Source organism: Gymnoscopelus braueri (genome assembly GCF_963280865.1).
Source record: "Gymnoscopelus braueri genome assembly, chromosome: 19".
NCBI classification, from domain to species: domain Eukaryota; kingdom Metazoa; phylum Chordata; class Actinopteri; order Myctophiformes; family Myctophidae; genus Gymnoscopelus; species Gymnoscopelus braueri.
The window spans coordinates 12,702,777-12,729,120 of NC_137621.1; the positions used below are offsets into that span (position 1 = coordinate 12,702,777).

Sequence of the window (26,344 nt, forward strand, 5' to 3'; positions counted from 1 at the left end):
CGTCTCGTGTCTGTTTAATTGTCCTCTAAGACATTAACATAAAAAAGTGAGGTATATAAAACAGCTACTGTATATCTGATTCAATAATAACTTGGTTATTACTGAAGCAACTGTATGGTGTCCATCTAGCTTGTTACATCTCTTGCATTTAGTCAATTCTAATGGTAACAGGACCTGTTGCTGGACGGTGTCTTAAGCCAGCTTAATATCATGGATTTGGCATTTTCTAATGTTACGTGTTGACAGGGGGGGAGGGGGCATCCCAGTTCTTATCTATTGATTAATAAAAACGAAAAGATTTTTCTATTGATACATTTATTAATCTAGGTATTTATTGAGTTCTCATTCGGATTTGTTATTTGCATACAAGTTGCATTACCTTAAATATATGGTGTACGGAAATCAAAGCCTGATGTCATGGATGGAGCTCTCTCTCTCTCTCTGATCTGCCCTGCCGGATATGTTAACGAGTATAGTTCTTCATCTGAAAATCGATCAAACTAAAATAACAAGGACTGTCTATCTATCACCCTGACATGTGCGTGAAGGATATTACACGTAAGCAAGCTGTGACACTTACGTTATTTGTTACATTGTTTGTTTTGCTTACTTTGTGACTGTCTGCTAGTTTAATTGTTTTATTGGCATAAGTAGGCTACTTTGCAGATGGAGTACCGTTTTTATTCAGGGTTCATATGTTTATAGGATGATGTATTTGCACTGTATTAGCCATACTGGTGACAGTACTGGTGACAGTAGTATAGTGTTGTATGTGGCCAATGTGTTGATCTTTGAGCCCAGCCCACCTGCTATTTACAGATATAACTGCCACATTACCTGTAGCCTATGCTCGACTCAGTTCCTTTAATATGCAATATTAGACTTGGCATGATTAACACAGTGTTAATCATACCAAGTCTAGGCAAAACGACATTAAGGATATTAAGGGCCTAATGTTACAAGTTATGCAATTCCTTTAGTTGGTAGCTAATAATTTGCCAAATCATGACGGGTCTTGTGGTCTTGTGGCTGACCAGTTTTAAGTGAAATAAAAACCTATTTACTACTGCGACGTTAAAGTTGTGGCAGACGGGCAGGCAGCCGGATTATGCTCAAATATGGACATGCTGCGGGAGACCGTATTATATCTATATATGAGTACCGAAACCTAAGCACACCTATTTCACCCATGCAATAACCCCGGCACTGCCGGGCAAGCTTGTACACAATATGCATAAACAATTTGTGGAGGTACTTCCTTGACCTACTGGCACAATAAACTGGTTGATTGGTCAAGCAGTTTGTGAGATCAGCCCTGGACAGACAAACACACACATACAGACACCAAGGGGCAAAGAAAAAGAGATTAGAGATTATGTTTTCGCCCCTGTGTGTCCCTTGGGTGTCCTCTCTAGCTTTCGACCTTGATGAGTTAATGATTATTAAAATATCAATTAGTAACAACTTTAGCAACAAATTGATGTGATTCTAGCCTCTTCCCTTGATGGCACTGTGTTGGCACTGTGTTGGCACTGGCTTGGTTGCTATGGGGATCAAATATTGGGGAGACCAACAGGTGTCGGCTTCATGGATTGGCTAAACAAGTGTGACGTTTGGGCACGTTTGGGCCAACAATATAAGTGCTAATGCGCACAATAGCACTGTATTATTTTAGCGAGACAGGTTTAAGTATTCAGTTGGATAAACGGTGTAAGAATGTTGTGCGGAGCAGTCTGTCAGAGAGGAGGACCAGACACAGCCTATCATGCTGCTGTAGCATTCAGGCATAGGGTGTACTGCTTTGGAGCGTACTTCTGTGAGGAGACCCACACGTACAACAAAATCGATCAAATTCATGTGCATGTCTTCAACACTGTGTCTTTGCGCTGGCTGCAGTTGCCCCCAGTCCAGACTACTGGAAGAGAGTCTCTCCCTGACGTTCCCTCCATGTGCTACGGCCACACAGCTGTGCTGATAGAAGACACCATCTACATATGGGGGGGCCGCGTTGGTGGTCTGCTACACTCCAACACGCTTTATGCTTTTGACGTCGACACCCATAGATGGTCTAAGCCCACCATTGCTGGGACTGTTCCTCAGGCGAGGTCTTTCCACTCAGCCTGTGTCTTGGGGAAGGTCATGTATATCTATGGAGGATACGACCGGATGACTAGAAACACAAATGACATCTACAAGTTAGCCACCGCCACAATGGTCTGGTCTTTGATTAAAACCAGAGGCACTCCGGAATCCGCAAGGCACTCTGCCACCATCATCGGGACAAAGATGTTTGTAGTTGGTGGCGAACAGGCGGACACACACATCAGAGTGTTTGACACAGAGAACAACTGTTGGCTGAGCACAATGTCTGCACAGCGTTTTCCAGAAAGTCGCTGGTGCACTTCAGCTTTTACCTACAAAGGAGAGCTGTACATATTGGGCAGCACCAACGCAACCTGCCACCTAAGCTTCAATGACCTGTGGAAGTTCAATCCAGAGACCTCCTCCTGGAGGAAGGTTGTGCCCGAGGGAAGATACCCAACAGGTTGGATGTCTAGGATGTGCATGGTGGGAGATCAAATCATCCTCCTCGGACGATATGGCAAACGCAACCTCCATGCCCATTGCCTGTACATCTTAGACTTACGTCCTAGTCTGAAGACTTTATGCAAGATAGCGGTTATTCAGTACAGACTGGGGAAGTCTGGACTCCCACATAACATCAGGTGGGAACTGACAGCCATGACTGCAAACAGCAACAAATAATGAAGACCCCAATCTACACTGTAGAACTGTGTTAAATTAACTCAGAATCAAACCCTCACAGGTCCATTTGGTTCCATTTGTACACTCTCTGAGTTACACTCCCGTAAGTCAGCGGTTCTCAAACATGTCAAGGACCCCCAAAATGATATGTTTTTGGCCGCGGACCCATCTCAAAATATTTTGTTCCAGGGACCCCCAGAAGCAAAGATTTGCACAAAGTTCACAATTTTTCAGAAAATAGCAGATCTACAAGCTCATAGCGCGGCACTCGGTGCCGCGCTATGAGCTTGTATATCTGCTATTTTTGAATAGCCAAAGTATAAAAGGCTGAAGTGGTTAAAGTTATTGTGATGCAATATTGACACATTTTGCTGGGGACCCCCTGGAACCCCCCCAAGGACCCCTGGGGGCCCCCGGACCCCTGGGGGCCCCCGGACCCCAATTTGAGAACCAATGCCATAAGTGTCCATTATGGTTCCACTTCCTAACTGTCAGTCATTTAGTCATTTACCAATCAGAGCCCAGTATGCAAATATGGGGCGGTTTTATCACAAAAGGCATTTTTTTCATATGGTTCCACAGAGATTCCAGACTAATATCTACACAGTTGATATTAGTTTGGCCATGCCAAGCTACTGTTGTCCCACCATATTTGGGCAAGACTGACATCATCAATATGACGTCATCGTCAACATGATGTCATTGACCCACAGGGAAGCCACACCATTATCTGACCCCACCTTGTTTTCTTCCTTTTCCTTTTTTTCCCCCCTTAATTTTTTGCCGCTCTGTTATGTGGTGGTATTTGCAACCAGTAGATATATCAGAATTGACGGTTGCTTGATAATAAAGGCTTTTCCGTTGTGTCCAAGCAAATACACAACTGTGACACTGCTCCCTGTCATCACAGTTTGTACATGACAGGGAATAAGTGTAACTGCTGCCCAAAATTCAAAGGCTATGTGAAACAGAACGAAACCAATCGGTGTCTGTCCGGCTTATGGGATCCACACTACTAGCCTAGCCTGGCTCCAGCCCCTGAATCTGAGTGTCAGGCTACTACTATCCAATTGCAGCGGGCTTCTTTTCTTTCTTTTTTTAGCCATCACACAGGCCTACATTTTGTGTAGAATTCACAATGTTTTCATCTTCATCTCATAATCTTGTTCCCACAGCGAGAACAGAAGCTACTGGTGAAAGTTGGTGACAGCATATATGGATATTATCGAGGTAAAGAACCCTGAGCAATGCAAAGTGAAAATCCTAGGTGTCAATTTATCCATTTGTAACTCTGAGGGACAAATGTAACCAAAACCCCTATATTTGGTTAAATTTGGTTTACTCTCCTCAGAGTTAAGCTCAGCAGAGAGCATATCTCTGCCGCATGGGTGGCCTACCCAGGGCTGTGTAAGTTGTGGATTGCAGCCGTCAGGACTTGAGGAAGCTGCAGGGGGTCAATGTTTAGTTGACATACATGTACGGTTCAGCTTTTCACGTCTGTGATAACCACTATGGGCAGGAGTGAAAGCGATTGTGGAGATGTGCTCTACAGAGGCATTTTTATACGAAGACCGCTTCAGCCGACTCAGCGCTGTGCGAGTTACTCAAGTAAAAGTATCAATACAGCCATGTAGAAATACTTTGTTACAAGTAAAAGGAATTCAACATTTACTTGAGTAAAAGCACAAAAGTATTGGTAACTAAATGTACTTAAAGTACCAAAAGTAGAAAGTACTCATTATACAGAATGTCCTATTTCACAAGTTTTCAAATGTATACAAATTAACGTATAAAAATCTTTTGAAAATAGTAGATCTACAAACAGTTTGATGCTGAGCGGTAAATGTATGCCCAGCGGTTTGCAAGATTAGCTCTGGACTCATTCACGCACTCCACACACTGGCGCGCACGCACGCGTGCGCACGCACACACACACACACGCACGCATGCACACACAAAGATACAAACGATACAAAATACAAATAAAAAAAACTACATTACTTGTAGTTAATTACTATTAGTTAATTAGTGATTTTATCTATATACAGAGGGCACCGTTTTCTGTGCTGTACCCTGCACAAGTGCTATAAGCAACATCAAGACAAAGCATTAAAAGAGAACACCTACTGTAGGAAAAAAACAAGGGAAAAACATAAATTAATGAACAAGATGGAGAAAGGGAAATGTATCCAAAAGGACTGGTTTTATCTGCTGCATTGTTTAGTTTTTTCAAGCTCTGAGCATATGTGCGTGTGCGTGCTTGTATTACTATACTTGTGAGGGCCAAACGTCCCCACAAGTACAGCAGAATGACTAGAAACACAAATGACATCTACAAGTTAGCCACCGCCACAATGGTCTGGTCTTTGATTAAAACCAGAGGCACTCCGGAATCCGCAAGGCACTCTGCCACCATCATCGGGACAAAGATGTTTGTAGTTGGTGGCGAACAGGCGGACACACACATCAGAGTGTTTGACACAGAGAACAACTGTTGGCTGAGCACAATGTCTGCACAGCGTTTTCCAGAAAGTCGCTGGTGCACTTCAGCTTTTACCTACAAAGGAGAGCTGTACATATTGGGCAGCACCAACGCAACCTGCCACCTAAGCTTCAATGACCTGTGGAAGTTCAATCCAGAGACCTCCTCCTGGAGGAAGGTTGTGCCCGAGGGAAGATACCCAACAGGTTGGATGTCTAGGATGTGCATGGTGGGAGATCAAATCATCCTCCTCGGACGATATGGCAAACGCAACCTCCATGCCCATTGCCTGTACATCTTAGACTTACGTCCTAGTCTGAAGACTTTATGCAAGATAGCGGTTATTCAGTACAGACTGGGGAAGTCTGGACTCCCACATAACATCAGGTGGGAACTGACAGCCATGACTGCAAACAGCAACAAATAATGAAGACCCCAATCTACACTGTAGAACTGTGTTAAATTAACTCAGAATCAAACCCTCACAGGTCCATTTGGTTCCATTTGTACACTCTCTGAGTTACACTCCCGTAAGTCAGCGGTTCTCAAACATGTCAAGGACCCCCAAAATGATATGTTTTTGGCCGCGGACCCATCTCAAAATATTTTGTTCCAGGGACCCCCAGAAGCAAAGATTTGCACAAAGTTCACAATTTTTCAGAAAATAGCAGATCTACAAGCTCATAGCGCGGCACTCGGTGCCGCGCTATGAGCTTGTATATCTGCTATTTTTGAATAGCCAAAGTATAAAAGGCTGAAGTGGTTAAAGTTATTGTGATGCAATATTGACAGTTTTCAAATGTATACAAATTAACGTATAAAAATCTTTTGAAAATAGTAGATCTACAAACAGTTTGATGCTGAGCGGTAAATGTATGCCCAGCGGTTTGCAAGATTAGCTCTGGACTCATTCACGCACTCCACACACTGGCGCGCACGCACGCGTGCGCACGCACACACACACACGCACGCATGCACACACAAAGATACAAACGATACAAAATACAAATAAAAAAAACTACATTACTTGTAGTTAATTACTATTAGTTAATTAGTGATTTTATCTATATACAGAGGGCACCGTTTTCTGTGCTGTACCCTGCACAAGTGCTATAAGCAACATCAAGACAAAGCATTAAAAGAGAACACCTACTGTAGGAAAAAAACAAGGGAAAAACATAAATTAATGAACAAGATGGAGAAAGGGAAATGTATCCAAAAGGACTGGTTTTATCTGCTGCATTGTTTAGTTTTTTCAAGCTCTGAGCATATGTGCGTGTGCGTGCTTGTATTACTATACTTGTGAGGGCCAAACGTCCCCACAAGTACAGCAGAATTTTAGAAATAGTCATTATGAGGAGAGTTTTCCTGGTCCTCACAAGATAAATCTATTATTATTATTATTTTAGAGTTAGTTTTACAATTATGAAAATATTAGGATTAGGCTTTTAGAGAAGGTGCTTTTAGGGTTAGGGGTTGGAGTTATTCCTGATTTATATTTAAAGGTTTCATGACATCAAATTTCAAGGTTTAGATTTTCTGACCTCAATTACACCCAAAAAAGACAGAACTTTAAACATTCAGTGGATTTTCTGTGGTCTGGGGTTTTCTGAATACTTGGGCTCAGAAAAGTGCTGTGATTGGCCCGTGGACTTTGATGTCAGAGTCCATTAATCCTGCCCCCTCTCCTCCCTGCCCGTCCCCTCTCCTTCTCATTTGGGGGGGGGGGGGGCAGAGGCAATGATTGACAGGCAAAATCCCTCAACAGCGACACCCGCAGTCAAATTTGTTTTCATTGCAGCTGAAAAGGCCTCAGAACACAGAGAGAAAAAAAACTGCCATGGCTCACTGGAGTGGATTTTTTTCAGTTAAAACCTTTTAATACACGTTTGAAGGACCATGATGATCTTTAAGACTTTTAAGGTTTTGTAAACCAGCATGCCATGAAACCTTTAATAGATATGTCATAATATGCCAATGTCCTGCACCGTAAATCTCTGATCTACAAGCTACAAGCTTGTGTGAGTGTGCGTGTGCATGTCTTACGTACCTCTGGGAGTCCAGGAGGTCTCTGGGTCTGATGACAGCCTTCATCATCATGGCGTCCGGTCGGACGGACTTCTGCGGCGATGTCTTGGGGCTGGAGTCGGACTCGCCACTCTCCTCGTCGCCCATGGCTTTGACGTAGCTGCTGCTCCTCATCCGCCGACAGGGGATCTCGTCGTCCTTCCCTCCCCCCGGGTAACCCCCCCACTCGTCCTGCTGGGGCACCTGTGTGGTGGGCCATTTTTAGGGGGGGAAGGGACATGAATGGACTGGTTAATAGAATGTATACTCTTATTATATCTCTACGTGTTTATAGGTCAGTGGCTTTTTTAAGATATTTTTTGAAAAATCTTGATGATTTGTGCAAATCTTTGAAAATATATATTTTTAAGCGAACGTTTGTAAAATATTTGTTCCAGGGACCCCCAGAAGCAAAGATTTGAAGTTAAAAAATTGTTTCAAAATAATGTATTCGTAGATTTGCAAAGATGCACTTAATGGATTAACCCAAAAACATACTTCAAACATACTTTAAAAATCCAGACATGTTTGGTGGCTCTCATCCACTGTGACACCAGAAATGAATAATGACTGGGAGAAATGGGACAGGGCCTCAGTTTCACCAATTTATTTTGGACATCAAACTAGCTTCTGAACTTTTTTTTTACAATCAATGTACGAATCAATGCAAAAAAGATTGTATTAGATTTTTTATAAATCAATTAGTCTGAGCCATTTAAGCCCGATTTTATACTTTATCGCACCAACAGTGTCTCGTAAAAAATAGCTAAAATAGCACATCTACAAGCTCACAATGCATTGCAATGTGACGCGTTGGGAGCTTATAGATCTGCTATTTTCACTATTTAAATAATTTTCCACCAAAAATTGATTATTTTCATAATAGTTTTATAATTTTATTCAAACTGTTGCACCTTAACATCAAACAAAACATGCAAATGTTTCTCGTCGGCCTTCATCAGATCAGGGCAGACTGTTCTGATGGAGTCAGTGAATGCCTCCATACATCATTGGAAGTTTATTTTTTGGAAGGATCTTGACTCAGGCATGGTTGTAAAACCAGGCTAGACTGTCAGTCCCATTTATTAGCAGATACTGATAGAGGCATACAATCTGAGGCAGATAGAGTAGGACCATGGCAGATATATTTTCACTGCATCTGACCTCAAAAACAAGTCAAGTACTTTTATGCACCCCATTTTCTCCTGCTGGTTATACCCTATAACGTCCCTATTCTGTGGCGCACAATTGTGCATTCAGTGAAAATAGCAGATCTACAGCTGTGAGCTTGTAGATCTGCTATTCTTTTGCGAAAAAGATTTGCTGTAGAGTGAAATACTAGCAGAGCTACTATAGAGCCAGGGAGACCCTGGTCAACAAAGTATTGTTTGATATAATACTTGATTTTTAATGTTTTAAATTCAGTTTTGCCCCAAATGCCATAAATTGTCTGATTGCTGTGAAACTTTTCATGCACACTCCTAGGACAGGCCAAGGATTTTTTTTCCTAATTGGCCTCATGGTAGCTCTCTAACAGGTTGCTTCATGTTTGCTGTGAGCTTGTAGATCTGCTATTTTTGAAAAATCTTGCAAATATTTGTATATATATTTCTTAAAGCGAACATTTGTTAATATTTTGTTCCAGGGACCTCCAGAAGCAAAGATTTGAGTTAGAAATTTTGTTTCAAAAATATATGTAAAGCTTTGCACAAATGTTCAAGCACTCGGTGCTCACTATGAGCTTGTAGATCTGCTATTTTTGTATAGCCAAAGTATAAAATAATGGTTATATATTTATTAAATGTATGCCCTACTTTGTTGTACAACAGTATCACACAAAAGCTTTGTCCATCAAATTGTCCATCAATACAAGCTCACAATGCGTCACTTGTAGATCGGCTGTTTCTCAGGTCCTCTATTACATTTCCTGAAAAGTGATGCTTTCAGACACGTAAGTTCCACCCGATCAGCAATGATAGTTGCTGTCGGGCAGAAACCTCTTTTCTCCATATTCTAATATTCTGTTTTTTTTGTAATTTAATGCCCTACTTGATCATACTACAGCGTCACACAAAAGCATCAAAAGTAGAAGATCCACACGCTCAAAACGTGAGGCGCGAAGCAACGCACTTTGAGCTTGTAGATCTGCTATTTTTGCAATTTTAATTGTAATCCTGAAAAGTAACAGTTTTGGACATATATGAGGTTTCCACCCGACAGAGACAACATATACCGTACATATTCAGTAAAAAACAACACATTTGTCTTCATCACCAAAATGGAAAACAACACATTCGTTTTCATCACACAGATAGTATGCATGTACAGCATTCGCACAAAGATTACCCACAGTGCATCTCATTTCATCAAGAATTATGATCTCGGTACCATTATTCTTTTATGTTCGCATTATGTGTAGAGAGCATGTACAATTATGAATGCTAAGTATAAGTGCCGCTATTGGTAATAGAAAAATCTATGATTTGATGTGGTTGTGTAACCAATTAAAATGAACTGGATAAAACTTCATCCTCTCTTGTACAACAGTTCATAGACTCATTTCAATATCACAACCTCATTACACACAACCCCCCCTCTCTCTCTCTCCTGTCCTCTCTCTCTCCCTCTCTCTCTGCCCCCCCCCCCTCTCGCTCTCTCTCATCTTGCTTTAGTTAAACAGTACAACAGAGTTCAATTACCGTGACTACTGCAGCAACAGCTGAGTCAGTATTAACGTTCCAGAAATAAACACACACGCATGCCATGCACGCACACGCACACGCACACACACACACACACACACGCACACGCACACACACACAGAGGTGTGAAATTCTGAGATACATCCCTACAGTAGCCTGGGGCTTAGTGTGTGTGTGTGTGTGTGTGTGTGTGTGTGTGTGTGTGTGTGTGTGTGTGTGTGTGTGTGTGTGTGTGTGTGTGTGTGTGTGTGTGTGTGTGTGTGTGTGTGTGTGTGGGGGTGTGTGTGTGTGTGTGTGTGTGTGTGTGTGTGTGTGTGTGGGGGGGTGTGTGTGTGTGTGTGTGGGTGTGTGTGTGGGTGTGTGTGTGTGTGTTGCACATGCTCAGGGCTCTCTCTACCTGAAAGCCCTCCTTTCTTTCTCTCTTTTCTCACCGTCCCCCCCCCCCCCCATTCTTTTTGTCATGTGTGATTTGCTGTGGTGCGGTGCCTTAGGGCTGCATGCTGGCTGTCAGCAGATATACGTACAGTGTGTAATATACAGTATGTAGACATGCATCTTTATGGGCTCTGATGTGAACCCATAAAAGATGACATTGTCATTGATCATTAAATCCTATGCAGAGGTCGAGGTGGTGGCACCCATGCTCTATCTATCTGTCACTGTAATATCCCTGGCCTGCAGAACCGGCTCGCCAAACTCCTAGCTTTTCATCTATGTATACATTGGCTTAAGCCAAGACTTCCTGTGATACCAATAAATAAGAACTTAAAGTATACTAAGTTAGCTCCATTGATCCAAGGTGGAACACAATTGGACTGATTGATCAATAAAAGAAACATGCTCTGAAAATGCACAGGGCACACCCATCTGACCACTTCACAAATAGCAGATACTACGAACTTGTAGATCTGCTATTTTTTGGAAAAATCGTGAATATGCAAATCTTTGAATATATATATTTTTTAAGCGAACATTTGTAACTCAAATCTTTGCTTCTGGGGGTCCCTGGCACAACATATGTTACAAATGATCTACAAGCTTATGAGCTATGAGCTTGTATATCTGCTATCTTTGAATAGCCAAAGACATCTAAAATGACAGCAATGCGTTCCTGGATTGAATGGGTTAAAAGGATTTTTAGTCTGTACGAATATTGACATTTCGAGCAACAAAAGAGACTTCAAATCTATGAGGAAGATTCTTGTTGCAGTTGAACAAAACACTATTCTTTCAGAGTTACAGGAAGGAATTTGCACAACGTAGCTTGTTTTATCTGCTGTAGCCTGCGTGTTGGAATTACTGAACATCAAATCATTTTTTTTGTCTGTCATTTTACTCCAATTATAAATCGGAGAAAGAAAATGACTGCCTGCCAAAGAAAAAAGACAGCACTCAAGATCAGACAGTCAGCTGCAGCAGAAGTTAACGTTAGCTAGTAGCTAAACAATTTTGGAATTAAGGCAGCATCACAGCGGGGTTCTCTCCAGCACGGGTTTAAAAACCCACAGTTCTGTGCTGAGCCCAAACACCCTGGAAACATTTATAAGCAATTTAGGGGCTGTTGTTCATCTTGGAGGAAGCGGTTCAATGCCCAGCCAAGTCACACCATAAGACTATAATAATGGTACATAATGCCTCCCTGCTTCGCACTCGGCATCACGGTTTGGAGGTCCCTGGGACAGCATCATGTCCAGGTGGGTGTACTTGTATTGTTACTGTCAGGCAGAAACCTCTTATCTCCATATACTAACTTTTGGTGTTTTTGGGAGGTGAAACCGCCCCTATATGTGAGGTTTGGATATTTGCACACCAAATCCTGCGCTGTGATTGGCCACAAATGTACCCCCCTAACCCTGCACCGTGATTGGCCAATCACAGTCTATTCAGGACTGTGATTGGCTAGGGAAACATGACACATGTGCATAGCCCTATAAATAGGACCATAACTTTAAAAAAAACATATATGTTTTTTTTAAAGTTATGGTTTCTTCCATCACTTCTTCCATCACTGTGATGACCACTGTGACCACACCGCCCACTTCACACTGGGTGTGATTTTATTGTGAATGAATGGCCTACTTGATCATTCTACAGCGTCACACAAAAGCATCAAAAGTAGCAGATCCGTAAGCTCACAACGCGGTGCGAAGCGACGCGTTTTGAACTTGTCTACTTGTACTACGTTTGCTATTTATTTATTTTTTATCCTGAAAAGTTTTTTTGAAAACAGTTTTGGACATACAGTATGAGGTTTTCAGCCGACAGAGACAACATCAAGCTGCCTCACACTAAGTAAACAGGCTCCTGACCGATGGGCCAACCGGCTCACTAACATGAGTAAAAGTAAAAATGTGTTGAATGCATTGACAAGCCTCCTATACCTCTTTTCTGTTCTGTTCTGCTTCAAAACAAACATTGCGGACCATAATCCACTGTTAATGTATTGGTGTTGTAGCACAAACATTTTGTATTGTGATTGCTTTAAACTTTCAAAGGGAGTGTTACTTTTTTGAACAAATGTGTGAAAGAATTAGTCATGTACAGTACAATGAATTTGGTGCTGATCGCTCCAGCGGTTTGCAAGATTAGCTCTGCACAAACACACGCGCACACACACACACACACACACACACACACACACACACACACACACACACACACACACACACACACACACACACACACACACACACACACACACACACACACACACACACACACACACACACACACGCCTTAACTACGCGTATATGGATATTATTCTAGACGGATATTTTCGCCTTCCGTTTAAAAAAAGACAAAGAAAAAAATCTGTTCACACAACCCTAGTATAAAACAATATCGAGGAACATAATTGTTTTCAAAATATCCACATTAGTGTGGACAGTGCCTTAGACTCTTCTAGTCTAGTTAATTGTTTTTGCATTGAACTCAGGAGATATGGTTGGCAGTGACTGGGCTGTATTTTAAATTGATTTATGCCACAATGATTGGCAGCGACAGACCGTATGTCAGTAGATAAATGTTCAGAAATGTCAAAACATCACGCATTAGCAGATACCGTAGCCATCATCCACATGCCACAGCTGAGCCATCACTGTGACAGTAGTAATAAGATCTTTGATGGAAAATGTCACATATTGAAAAATATTAAATACGGTTCCATTATAAATAAGGGAAACCATGATCATCTCAAGCTTTGACCCAGGTGAATCTATCTAAATTATAGTGAGACTATTCAATTTAAGAAAAACAATCAATCCTGTAAAGTGTTTCACATCATGTTCCAATCGTCCCGATTCTGATCCATTCTTTGTTGTCCACCATGGAGGATATTTTTTTCTCCAGAGGTACGCGACACATTCATTTTCATCGCGCAATGTGTCGGTTAGCGCGTCGGTTGAAAGTGGTGGAAAGTAATTAAGTACATTTACTTTAATAGTGAACTTTAATTAAGTAAAATGTTGAGGTATTTGTACTTTACTGGAGTATTTCCAATTTTCAATACTTTTACTTACTACTCCACTACATCTCAGAGGCCAATATTACTTTTACTCGAAAACTTTAGTTACTAGTTACTTTTTTGTTTTTGATCATTACAAAATATATATTAACCACTTCAACATTTTGGCCATTTGAAAATAGCCGATTTAAATAGCCGATCTACAATGCGTCGCGATGCAACGCATTGTGAACACGCGCGCGCGCACGCACGCACGCACGCACGCACACACACACACACACACACACACACACACACACACACACACACACACACACACACACACACACACACACACACACACACACACACACACACACACACACACACACACACACACACACACACACACAGGGTTGAGGAAGGGAAGGCATGCAGGGCAGGGTGGCAGAGTTAGCCTGGGGAATCCAGACGAATCTGCCATTGCAAAAAAAATTGCCCTTGGCAGATTAGGTCTGGCCCCTCTCAATAGAGATTTGATTTCCCAAAAATCAACAACGAGTAGTGCGATCGGCAGAGCGGATAATGGGAATCGAGCTCCCAGCGCTCCAGGAACTGTACAAAAAGCGGTGCGTGGTCAAAGCCAAGCGCATCATCAAGGACAAGCACCACCCAAGTCACAGACTGTTCAACCCCCTACAACGACCGCGACCGGGCAAGGGGCTCTACCGCAGTATCAAGAGTTCCACCACCAGGTTTTGGTGTAGTTTCAATCCAGCTGCTGTCAGAATGCTGAATGGGGCATAAGCCTGGATGAGTTCAGCAGCCTGACAGCAGGCGGCGCAGACTTTTCTGGCTCTTCCTGAACACACCTGTGGATTATACCAGGGACAATGACTTGGACTTTAGCCCCCCCTCGGACACACCTGTGGACTACACCAGGTACAAATTACTTTTTGTTGCACTCCCTCATGGAGCTACATGCGGATTATACTAGGGTCAGTCCACTCTAGGTGGACACGCACTGACCTTTTGCACCTTAATCCCTTGTATAACGCACTGACTTTTTTTGGGTCTTTTTATTGTGCTCCTTTTCCTCTAAGCACCTTAACGTCCATTGTCTATCATGCACAGTATAAGTATAACATGCACAGTATACAATACATTGCTGCTATGCTCAGGCACCTTAGTTTAGTTTTTTTATTATCTCAGGTAATTTGTAAATATGTAGATAACTTGTCTGGCCTTCTGTTGCTCTCTTGTTTTGATCTCCTTCCCACCTGCCCCCCACCCTCTTCTTCTCCCCCCCCCTCTTCTTTCTATGGAAACTAACGTTGCGATGGGAACGATGTACAAAAAAGAATTTCACCCACTTTTTTACCTTGTAAACCTGTGATGTGACAATAAAACTGATTCTGATTCTGATTTCTCTCCCTCCAAAGTGGTGAGGGACCAATCAGAGCCCAGTATGCTAATATGGGGCGCGTTTATCACCAGAGGCATTTTTTGAATTTGCCCCTCGGAAATGCAGGTTCCACACAGAGATTCCAGACTAATATCTACGCTGTGACATTAGTCTGGCCATGCCAGGCTATGGCAGAGTGGCATTGTGGCAGCAGGGTGGTTCAGGTGGCATGGGGGTCATGTGGCTCTGAGTGGTAGCAGTGAATGAGGGCTGGCACACTGAGAGTGGGGAGTCAGTTATTTGATGTTTTGTGATTTTCAGAAGCTTGTTTCTATGGCTGAGGGTGAGCATGGTGAAATAGTACAGGAGGTGAGGTTCATAATGCTACAGGAGCACAAGGAGCAGAAGGTGGTTTTGACTTTCTATTCTAGTTTTAGTTATTTTGTGTGTGTGTGTGTGTGTGTGTGTGTGTGTGTGTGTGTGTGTGTGTGTGTGTGTGTGTGTGTGTGTGTGTGTGTGTGTGTGTGTGTGTGTGTGTGTGTGTGTGTGTGTGTGTGTGTGCGCGCGCGTATACGTGCTTGTGTGTGTGTGTGTGTGTGTGTGTGTGTGTGTGTGTGTGTGTGTGTGTGTGTACGTGCTTGTATGTGTGTGTTCCTGTGTGTACAGCTATGCACAAGGAGTAATATTGTGACCCTGTTGAGTTACTATTTTGCCAACCACTTCTTTATGTGTGTGTGTGTGTGTGTGTGTGTGTGTGTGTGTGTGTGTGTGTGTGTGTGTGTGTGTGTGTGTGTGTGTGCGTGTGCGTGCGTGCGTGCGTGCGTGCGTGCGTGCGTGCGTGCGTGCGTGCGTGCGTGCGTGTCAATAGATGCTAATTTACTCATTTACTTTGAAGCACTAGATTGGCTACTTATGTGCCTCTTTACCTTGTTGTTTGTTGACTAGGGTTCATGCTTACTCTGCTTATTCCAATCCTGCACTTGTATGCTAAATGCGTAAAGTGTAATTGTGTAATTGTGCGCAAAGAAAGCGCGACACCCTCCCACCATTATGTACGGATGAAGGGATGTTGCTTTGTGCTATATATGTGTGTGTGTGTATGTGTGTGTGTGTGTGTGTGTGTGTGTGTGTGTGCGTGTGTGTGTGTGTGTGTAGCTACATGTGCCAGGCAGTAGGTGTTAATAAGTAAGTAATATAGGCCCCACGCCTTGGGGATTTATTTGTCACAGCATATTTGCACATACGTGAAATTTGTCTGCATTTTACCCATCCTATAACAACTAGGAGCAGTGAGCAGCCAAATGTGGCGCTCGGGTAGCAATTAGGGTTAAAAGTCTTGCTCAGGGACACACATCGACACATTACTGTTATGGCCTGGAATCGTACCTGGGACAACCAGGAGTCTGGCTCCCCAGGCGGGCTCACTAACCACTCAGCTATGGCCACCCCTTAGGTGTTATCAGAAGGTGTTGTCTCTATAAGAGTTACAGTTACTTTTTGTCATGTCATCTCACACCTATTATTATTTGGTGTGCGCACACACACACACACACACACACACACACACACACACACACACACACACACACACACACACACACACACACACACACACACACACACACACACACACACACACACACACACACACACACACACACACACACACACACACACACACACACACACAAATAAGGGTCCTTGACACTTATTTGTGGCAAGGCAAGACCAAATTGATATGTATTTGGCCGCGGACCCCCGTCTGAAAATGTTTTGTGACAGGGACCCCCAGAAGACAAGATTTGTGTAAAAAACGTAATAATAATGATTCAAAATCTTCCAAATATTTTCAAGATAAAAACAAAACAAAAAAATAGCAGATGCACAAGCTCGCAACACGGCACGAAGTGACGCGTTGTGACGCGTTGTGATCTTGTACATCTGCTATTTTTGAAAGGCCAAAGTATAAATGGATAAAGTGGTTAAAATGATTGGGATGCTGTATTAACACAATTTGCTGGGGACCCCCCAGGGTGGCAAGACAATGGCTAACTGCTTGGTATGGAAGGTGACGATGAGTAGAAAGATCTACTCACAACCACAAGCCAAGGCTCTTACAGAGGGTGGTTAAAACAGTACGGCACATCACCAGGACTGAGCTGCCAGACTGGGAACCTTTAGAACCAGACGGTAGCAGAGTGAAGACTCTTGTCATGGTATAGCTTTCCCAATCACCATCAACAAAGGTCAGGGCCAAGAGAATGGATGAGTTGTTGGCACCTTGCCTCAGCTCTACATTGCCTTCTCCAGGGGAAAGAGAACCAGCAGCATGCCATGAACGTTTTTATTATGGAATAACTGACTACACTGTTTAAAAGGAGCTGCTTTTGTTGTCTGTAAGTGATTCATTCAAACACATAATTGCAATTAGTTTGTTTTGATAAAATCCCATTCAGTTCTTGTTGTCCTAGTCTAGTCTTCTTTGTCTTGTCCTATGTTTTTTTTCCCTCTTGACTCTTTCTTTTCTCTTTCTTCGGACTGTGCCCCGGGCCAGTGTGATAACTGGATGGGGGCGCATTACAAATCACGAAACTATGAACTATGATCAAACTAGCGATCAAACTATCAATAATTATGGAAACGCCCAGACAAAACCTGTACATAAAATCCATAACAAACGTTTAATATAATTTTAAATACAGAGAGGCCTTTCTATCGATTGTTCAAGAGTGGACATGGAGGCCATGCCCATTGCTAGACTGCGACTGTATGTCTTGTTGGTAAGTGGAAAGCTCTTATGATTTTACATTAGTAACCATTACACACGTTTCCCATCATACAGCATTCTTACAACACAGGCATGATTAAATGCAGGGTTATCTGTCATGCATCTCTAATGTGTAAATTTTCTATGACTACAGTTAGTTGTTGAAAAGTGGACTTGATGATTGGTCACAACAACAGTAGTAAATACAAGGTAGACTGTTTGCACTGTAACACGGACAAGTGTTACAGTGCAAACAGTCTACCCTGTATTTACTACTGTACTGTACATTCTACAACATTAAATGTTGAAATGAGGATATGAAAAAAAAGATGAATGTTTTGAATGTTATATCAGGAGACACAAACAATGATTTGTTCCATGGATAAGGGAGCTGTATGGTTTAGATAGAACCATGGACAGAGCTCACCCGTCCAGCACTACTCAGCACCAAGGACAGTTCCACTCTGCTCCAACCTAGCATTGCAACCCACAGTTTACTGTATTATTCTGACTATAAAAAAGCCCCTTCCTCTGCAAATAGATTGTATTATTTCACACACGCGCACACGTGCACACGCACACGTGCACACGCACACGCACACACACACACACACACACACACACACACACACACACACACACACACACACGTATACCCCTATACCCCTTTGAGTCAAAATGTTAAACAAATTACGACACTTAAAAGCATGAAAGCTGGCCTATTAAATGTCCCAACCCATGACTTATTTTTGTGCAAAGTTTGGAGACAATGGGCGAACTATCAAAGCGTAAGATAAGATGTACTATATTGTGGCGGTCGGGGGGGAAACCTTGTATGAACAAAACCGTTACTTTTCAGTAAATGGAAAAAGAACCATGTGTTCCACCGGATCCAATGCAGTTATTTAGTCAAAACACAAGCTCTAGTTAACACGTTGTGAGCTTAGGGCATTCATTTATGAAGACAAACTAATTATAAATGTATTGATATGTTATATATCAATATAGTATATACTATCCACTATCAGGTGGGACACACACATGGCATTCACAACCACATGCACACACACACACATGCACTCAGGATGATAAGAACCATTCATCTCCTCTCAGACACACACGTGCAGAGCGTACGGAATGGAGTCGACGGGTTAATTAAGTCTTGGAGGGTTTGATATTTTTAGACGTGTAATTAATGAACACCACACCAGAGGACAGGCTCAAGCTGTGCCGAGATCCCTTTCATTTGGATTCCGCTGATAAACTAGCTATAGACTCTCCAATCTGCATGCATGTCTCCCTCTGCGTGTGCGTGTGTGTGTGTGTGTGTGCGTGTGTGTGTCAAGAATAGTAGAATATAAGAAATTGACATTGTGAGGACCATTTTAGGAATTGGAATTAGAGTTAAAGCTTGTAGATCAGCAATTGTTCGGCTTTAGGCTTATGGTTACAAATGGCAAAATGTATAAAAAATTGCATTCGTAAAAAAATGCTGTCCTAAAATGTTGATGTCCTCACAAGTATAGTAACACAAAACCGTGTGTGTGTGTGTGTGTGGGGGGGGGGGGGGGGGGGGGGGGCGTGCGCACGAGCGTGTGTGTGTGTGTGTGTGTGTGTGTGTGTGTGTGTGTGTGTGTGTGTGTGTGTGTGTGTGTGTGTCCAGATAACACAGAATTGTTCCAGGCCAAAGCTTTGAAGTTAGCAGTTAACCACATGTACACGCTAGCCTTTACACCCCCAGCTTCCGTCCGTATACTCTGGGGAAAACCTTCACGGAAAATAGCAGCTTACAACGCTCTACGCGTTGTAAGGTTGTAGATCAGCTATTTCCAGCTAAGCTGTTTAATGGAGGGCGAAAGTAAGAAGGTCGGAGGGGCTCATTGTCGGTATCAACGAGAATGCGTTGAGCGTTGAGCTTTTAGATTACTATTATCGCCTAAAAGATTCTGTGTAAATGGAAAAAAAGGAGCAGAACAAGTACAGAGCCCTGGGGGATCCCGCCGCTCAAACGTACATGGCTCCATCCTCACGTTCGAGACACAGGAGAGTTTGTCTGCATGAATCACATTCATGTGAATTTAACGTAGAAGGATTCAAAGACTACACTGCAACTAACCACAAAGCAGTGTTGCCATGTCTGCTTACTATAAGCGACTTTGGGCTTGTTTTTCTATAAAGTCGCTTGTAAATATTGGTGGTTGAGTTTTTTTGGGCTTGTTTCTAAAGTGTAGTTAGTTGCTTATTTGGGCTTGTTTCCTAATGTTGTTAAACCAGTGAACCTTAAACATTTTCATGCCGAGGACCCCCAAATCAATATGTAATTGTTCACGGACGTATCCCCTCATCTGAAAACATTTTGTGCCAGGGACCCCCGTACCAGATTTATGTTGTTTTCGCGGCACATTGTGAGCTTGTAGATCGGCTATTTTCAAAAAGCCAAAATAGGTTTAAAGTGCTCATGTGGCCTATAGTTGCTTCTTTTGGGCTTGTTTTCATAGACCTGGTTGCTTATTTCTATCACAAAATCCGTCAAAACTGACACAAAGCTCTTCTCCACAGCGGAACGTTAGAAAAGGCGGTGCCTCCATATCGGGCATTTCTATTGACATCATCTCAGGTCCATTTCAGCTCCGACACTAAACAACACACTGGTGTAAAAAATGGCCGGTATCCACACACCGCTTCAGCTCCGCATCGCTTTGAATATGAGCTTGTAGGAGTTTCAGCCTTTTACTTAATGGTGCCCTGCCAGGAACACAAGCCCTCCAGATTGTGTCAGGCAGCAGCGCTGAAGGAAAGCCGGCGGGCCGAGAGGCTGCAGTGCATTTCATTGATTAACTCTGCAGAGCGGTCTACCACCAACACACATAAGTCACTGCCATTAACTAAGGAGAGACAAACACACAGAGCCGGAGTGAGCCAGAGAGAGAGAGAGAGAGAGAGAGAGAGAGAGAGAGAGAGAGAGAGAGACAGACAGAGAGAGAGCCAGAGAGAGAGAGAGAGAGAGAGAGAGCCAGAGAGAGAGAGAGAGTGAGCCAGAGAGAGAGAGAGAGAGAGACAGAGCCGGAGTGAGCCAGAGAGAGAGAGACAAAGCGAGAGAGTGAAGAAGAGGCGAGGGAGGGAGGGAGGAGGAAAGTGAGACAGATACAGAGGAGAGGAGAGAAAGGAGAAAAGAGGAAGTGATGGAGAGGAGGTGGGGGGGGGTTGAGAGACTCCTGAAGGCTCAATCATTGTAATCCCACCCACCTGACTCTATAGCCAATCATCTCCTCCCACATGATTGGATGGAGAGTGCTGTGTGTGTGTTTTGAAACAGGTCTGTCTGTCTGTTTGTCTGTCAGTCTGTCTGTTTGTCTCTCACACACGCACGCACGCACGCGCACACACACACAAGCACACACTGTATACTTTTTTTGCTGACATACATGTCTTTGTTTATGTAAATCTGTGCTGTATGCTATAGGGCACAGGTCTTCAAAGTGAGGGCCTCCAGAGGAAGCCAGGGGCAATTCAAAAAAGAAAGAAAAAACATATATATATAATATAGAAATAGTAAGGCATGGGCAAGGCCAGGCAATTGTATTTGTATAGCACATTCAACGACAAGGCAATTCCCCACAAAGAGTCTCCTTTGTGTCTCCTATACCGGAACCGCTGCCTACCGGTTCGCTGGTCATCAAATTATTGGCTTAGGAATGCGACAAAAACTAAAGAATATCCATGAATTCTCCATGGGGTGACTAATTGATAGAATAAAAACATTTTTTGGGGGTGAACTATCCCTTTAAGTGCACATGCCGGGAGGCCAGTAAGGAGCTAGTTACAGTAGTCAAGTTTTTACCAGCTTGCAAAGCATGCTGGTCTATGAAGAGACTGACCTACTAGTCATACATGTGTTCGACATGTGTTTGACATATTCGCGACAGTTTTCAATCATTGGCTGTCCTTTAAGCCAATGGGGATACTTTCCCATACTCTGAACGGGCGGTGTCGTCCTCCCAAGCTATGGTACTAGATACGCCTCTCGCCTCTATGCCTACTATACACGCCTGCCGTCGGTTCAAATCACCGTGACACAGAGTAATACATAGGACAAAATTTAAGTAAAGTACTTGAGTAAATGTACTTTGTTACTTTACACCTCTGCATACGAGCTGCGTAGCGTCCGTTCTGGCCTAACAGTGTTGCCAGATTCTGCGAGACAAATCAGCAAGCTGGTATACATGACTGAGTCATGTCTTGTTATATGAATGATGTCTGGATAAGGAGCTGGACTGACTCCTGGGTGAGGAAGGGTCTGATCCTTCGAATGTTATAGAGTGTAAACCTACAGGATCGAGTGACCACTGCAATGTATGCCTTGAATGAGAGCGGACTCTCCAGGAGAACACCATGGGTCTCCACAAAAACCTTCTATACCGGAGTTGCAACTGTACAAAAATAGCAGTTCTACAAGCTCACAACACGCTTGTAGATCTGCAATTTTTTGGTGAAGGTTCCCCCTCAGGATAGGGATGCTGGGGTTCGCTCTACTCACACGCGTGACGCACATGTACAGTACATCATATACGGTACATACTGACAAGCATGTATGCACGCACGCACGATTGTATGCACACAAACACATACACATACACACGTGTGCGTGCACGCTCAGACACGCACGCACGCTTGCATGCACACAAACACGCACACATCCACACGTGTGCGTGCGCGCTCAGACACGCACGCACGCTCAGACACGTACGCACGCTCAGACAGGCCTGCACCGACACACACACACACACACACACACACACACACATACACACACACATACACACACACACACACACACACACACACACACACACACACACACACACACACACACACACACACGCACACCTGCAATCACGGACGGACGGATAGACACATAAAGTGTTCCTCAGAGGTATTCTTCAATGCTTTCTTCAAGGCAGAGTGTGTGTGTGTGTGTGTGTGTGTGTGTGTGTGTGTGTGTGTGTGTGTGTGTGTGTGTGTGTGTGTGTGTGTGTGTGTGTGTGTGTGTGTGCGTGCGTGTGTGTGTGTAGGTGAAGGGATTTACTGTTTTGTGTAAATGTCACCGTACGTGCATGCGTGCGCGTGTTAAGTAAGCCCCCAGAACCGCTGAGGATTATTGAAGCCATGGGATCTGGTATTGCAAGACTTCCGCATTTATAATTCTACTGTGCATGCTTCTATAGTCTGAAACGCTAGCGCGCTCTGCTCTAATATATTGGCTCCATGCAACGTTGGAGCCAGTCCCGGAAGAAGAGTGTTACTTCCGGGTGCTTCATAACTGGTGGTGAGAAACTTCCATTGAAACGAATGGGTGGGGGAGGGCCGTCCGTTCTCTAGATATAATTTATAACAATGGTTCTCAACCACATTATTTTTGGGGGTCCCCAGATGACAATGAAGTGACAATTTAAGGACTTTTAAGACCTTTAATTTTTTTTATAAATAAATAGACGATCTATAAGCTCTCAGTCTATTTTGACAATATTTACCTGTGGAACCGAGTCAAACCAAATATAATGCCTTAACTCCGACAATTCCAAGTGCTTATCACGGTGGGGGGTCCCCAGTTCAAATATGCTTATTTTGGGGCGGTGGTCGTAGCCTGAAAAGGTTGAGAACCACTGCTCTAGATATATTATAACTCTGTGGTGTTAATGTGGGTCATCATGGTTGTCAGTCAGTCCTATACTCTTCTATAAAGCAGTGTGTCATCTTTCTCAAGGATAAGCACACCTGTTCCAGGTGTGAAACAGAGTTCTGGGTTCCAGAATCTCGTATGTCTCGTATAACAAAGTAGAAAAATAGCTGTTTGAAGGGATTAAAACTACTTTTCTTTTGCATTATACAGTTTTTTGTTTTTTGTGGTGCCTGACAGAAACAAAATGACACACAGCTTTCTGCCAGATCACCGGGCTTCTTCTGATCTCCTACACTCACATCTTTGTGGTCAGTGGAGATACTTCACGGACAGTGGCGGTAAGAACAGCAATAACACTGACACCTCTTTAGAGCCTCTGGGGAAGGAGATCAGAAAGAACAGGGGGGGTGCCCCACTGGCTCACTTGGCAGAGCGTGTGCCGTTAAGGCTCAGTCCTTGCACAGCCGGTACAGGTTCAAGGCTCTTTGCTGCATGTCCTTTCCCCATCTCTCTCTCATTGATTCCTGTCTCTCTCTCGCTGTAACTGTATCTGAATAAAGCATGAAAATGCCCAAAATAAAAATAAATACAAGAATGTATACAACAGCTTAAGACAAAACCACGTTGAGCCCCACTCCCGAGCATAAAGCTTGCAAGTGTCCAATCGATCAAGACCAAAACGGCCGAGTTGAGGGTGATGATTAATACCAGCGCGGATTGAGAGATTGTAATCCTCTCTGAGACATGAGACTAACTTCTACAGAGATGGACCTGGAGACCAAACCACCCACGCAGAACAGTTCTGTGTCTTCATATGGACGCGATGGTGCAGAGACCAACACATCCAGGGGAAATAACTGGTATAATCCATGGGAAATCTATTGTTCTCATGCGTTTCGTGTTTGGCCGAAATGGAGTAACTTTTACCCTAATCTCTCAAGAACAGATTCTGCACTGCGTTGGAATCTGTCGGGGAGGTTCGTCATAACGTGTGCGCATTGGCTACAAGTGGGCGTGCCTTCAGATCAGGAAGCAGGCCGCGCTTTACCCAATCAAATGTAGTGGGCGGGATTCACATGTCCGTCGATCTTTCCCCCTCGAAACAAACCCAAACTAATTTAACAATAGCGTCCGCGGAGCAGACAAAACCACGGAAAGATATTCACATTTTAACTTACTCTTTCATCATAGAAACAAGTGGGCTTATAACCAAAACGATCCATGTTCTCTGGGAGAAGTGGTGTTAGTGTTCCGTGTAGAAATATTGTTAGTGGGAATGAAAACATAGTGGCACCCACCGGAAGTGAAAGCTGAAGGCAGACCTAAACCCCGGTTTCCTTTGCGCACGTGTGCTACGTCGACTTCCTCCCAGAGCCAACAGACATAGAACAAACAGCAGAGGTCGCTGTTTTTCATTTTCAGTTGGATCTGGGTTCCCAGATTGCTTTTACCCTTATGCCATCCCTTCTACCATACCGAGGGAATTAAACAACACTTCTACTCAACTTCACCTTTATTGTCACGTCACAGGTTTACAGGTGTAAAGAACCAAGTGAAGGGATTTTTCGTTCAAGCTCCCACCTCAGTAGTATCGTATGCATGCAGGGTGGGTTATGGACCAGGCCAAAGGTGCCAGTGCCCTTGACTACCAGGGCCCCTGGCGGTAAATATGTATTAAATAATAAATAAGTAAGTAGGTTAACACTGAAATATGTGGGCCCCTCAACCCCCCCCCCCCCCCCCCACACACACACATATTCACTATTGCATATCCTCCACTGCAGCTAAGGTTTTATTTGCTGCTGAAGTTACTTTTACAGATTTTTTTTTATTTTATTTTTAATTTTATCTTATTTTTCTTGTTATTTGTTCTTCCACATTAAATTGTGGACATGCCGCACCAACAATTTTGGCTGCTTGTATGAGGGAATGAAAATTAAACCTTTTTCATATTCTCCCTTGATTCTCTAGATTCACAGCACACTTCAGTTCACTTCAATTTAGCTTCTTTTCCACAAGGCCTAATGAGTCTGTCTGTGTCGTGCCGCTCTGTTCTCTTCCTCTCTCCCTGTCTCTGTCTCCCTGTCTCTCCATGTCTGTCTGGTCTGGCCTGTCTGTCATTCTCTCTCTCTCTGTCTCTCCATCTGTCTCCTTGTCTCTCTGTTTCTCTGTCTCCCTGCCAGTCTGTCTCTCTGTTTCTCTGTCTCCCTGTCAGTCTGTCTCTCTGTCTCCCTGCCAGTCTGTCTCTCTGTCTCCCTGTCTGTGTCTCTATACAGCCTGGTTCCACCACATTTGTCGACTAAAGACCTTGTTTGAACTTGCTCTGCCTGCGGTTAATTGAACCGGGGTCCTACCCTCCTGACACATCTCATTAGAGAGCAGAGAATGAGGTCCAGGTTGACCTTTTAACTAAACAGTAAACACACTGCTGCCTCACTGTCGCAAGTCGCAGTCTGTGTGCATGGCAGACAATGGCGTAAAACAGGGGTCTTCAACGTTTTTCAGACCAAGGACCCCTTAGCTGAGAGACAGATGAAGCAGGGACCCCTACTACATACGGTATTGTATAAAATTGTGTTGCAGATTAAACTTTTTCATAGATTCATAGATAGCTTCGTAGACTTGTTAGACAGCACTATCAATGTGTAGTGTTGTGTTGTATTCATGTTAATGTGTATTTTCAGACAGTTAACCCCTTTAGACCTTCTAAATCCTAACCAAAGTTTTCAGAAAAACTTATATTTTTTATTCAAAGTAGGTAATGCACAAAGTGACTGTGATGTCATAGCATTTAGTGGGTGGTGCACAGTACTAATCTGTGATGTCATAGCATTTAGTGGGAGGTGCACAGCATGACTGTGATGTCATAGCATTTAGTAGGTGGTGCAGTGTGAATCTGTGATGTCATAGCATTTAGTAGGTGGTGCAGTGTGAATCTGTGATGTCATAGCATTTAGTGGGTGGTGCTGAGGTCATAGCATTTAGTGGGTGGTGCTGAGGTCATAGCATTCAGTGGGTGGGTGGTGCTGATGT

The 26,344-nt window shown here is 43.4% G+C and overlaps 1 protein-coding gene across 1 annotated transcript in view; it reads right to left on the bottom strand.

Moving 5' to 3' along the window:
• dlgap2a (discs, large homolog-associated protein 2a) overlaps positions 1 to 26,344 on the bottom strand; it is a gene marked incomplete at its 5' end in the record, with an annotated part of 125,772 nt that overhangs the window by 91,157 nt on the left and 8,271 nt on the right. Inside the window, one exon of the mRNA XM_080413204.1 lies at positions 7,299 to 7,519. Within this exon, the coding sequence (XP_080269330.1) occupies positions 7,299 to 7,519 (221 nt within the window). The remainder of the gene's footprint in view (positions 1 to 7,298; positions 7,520 to 26,344) is intronic.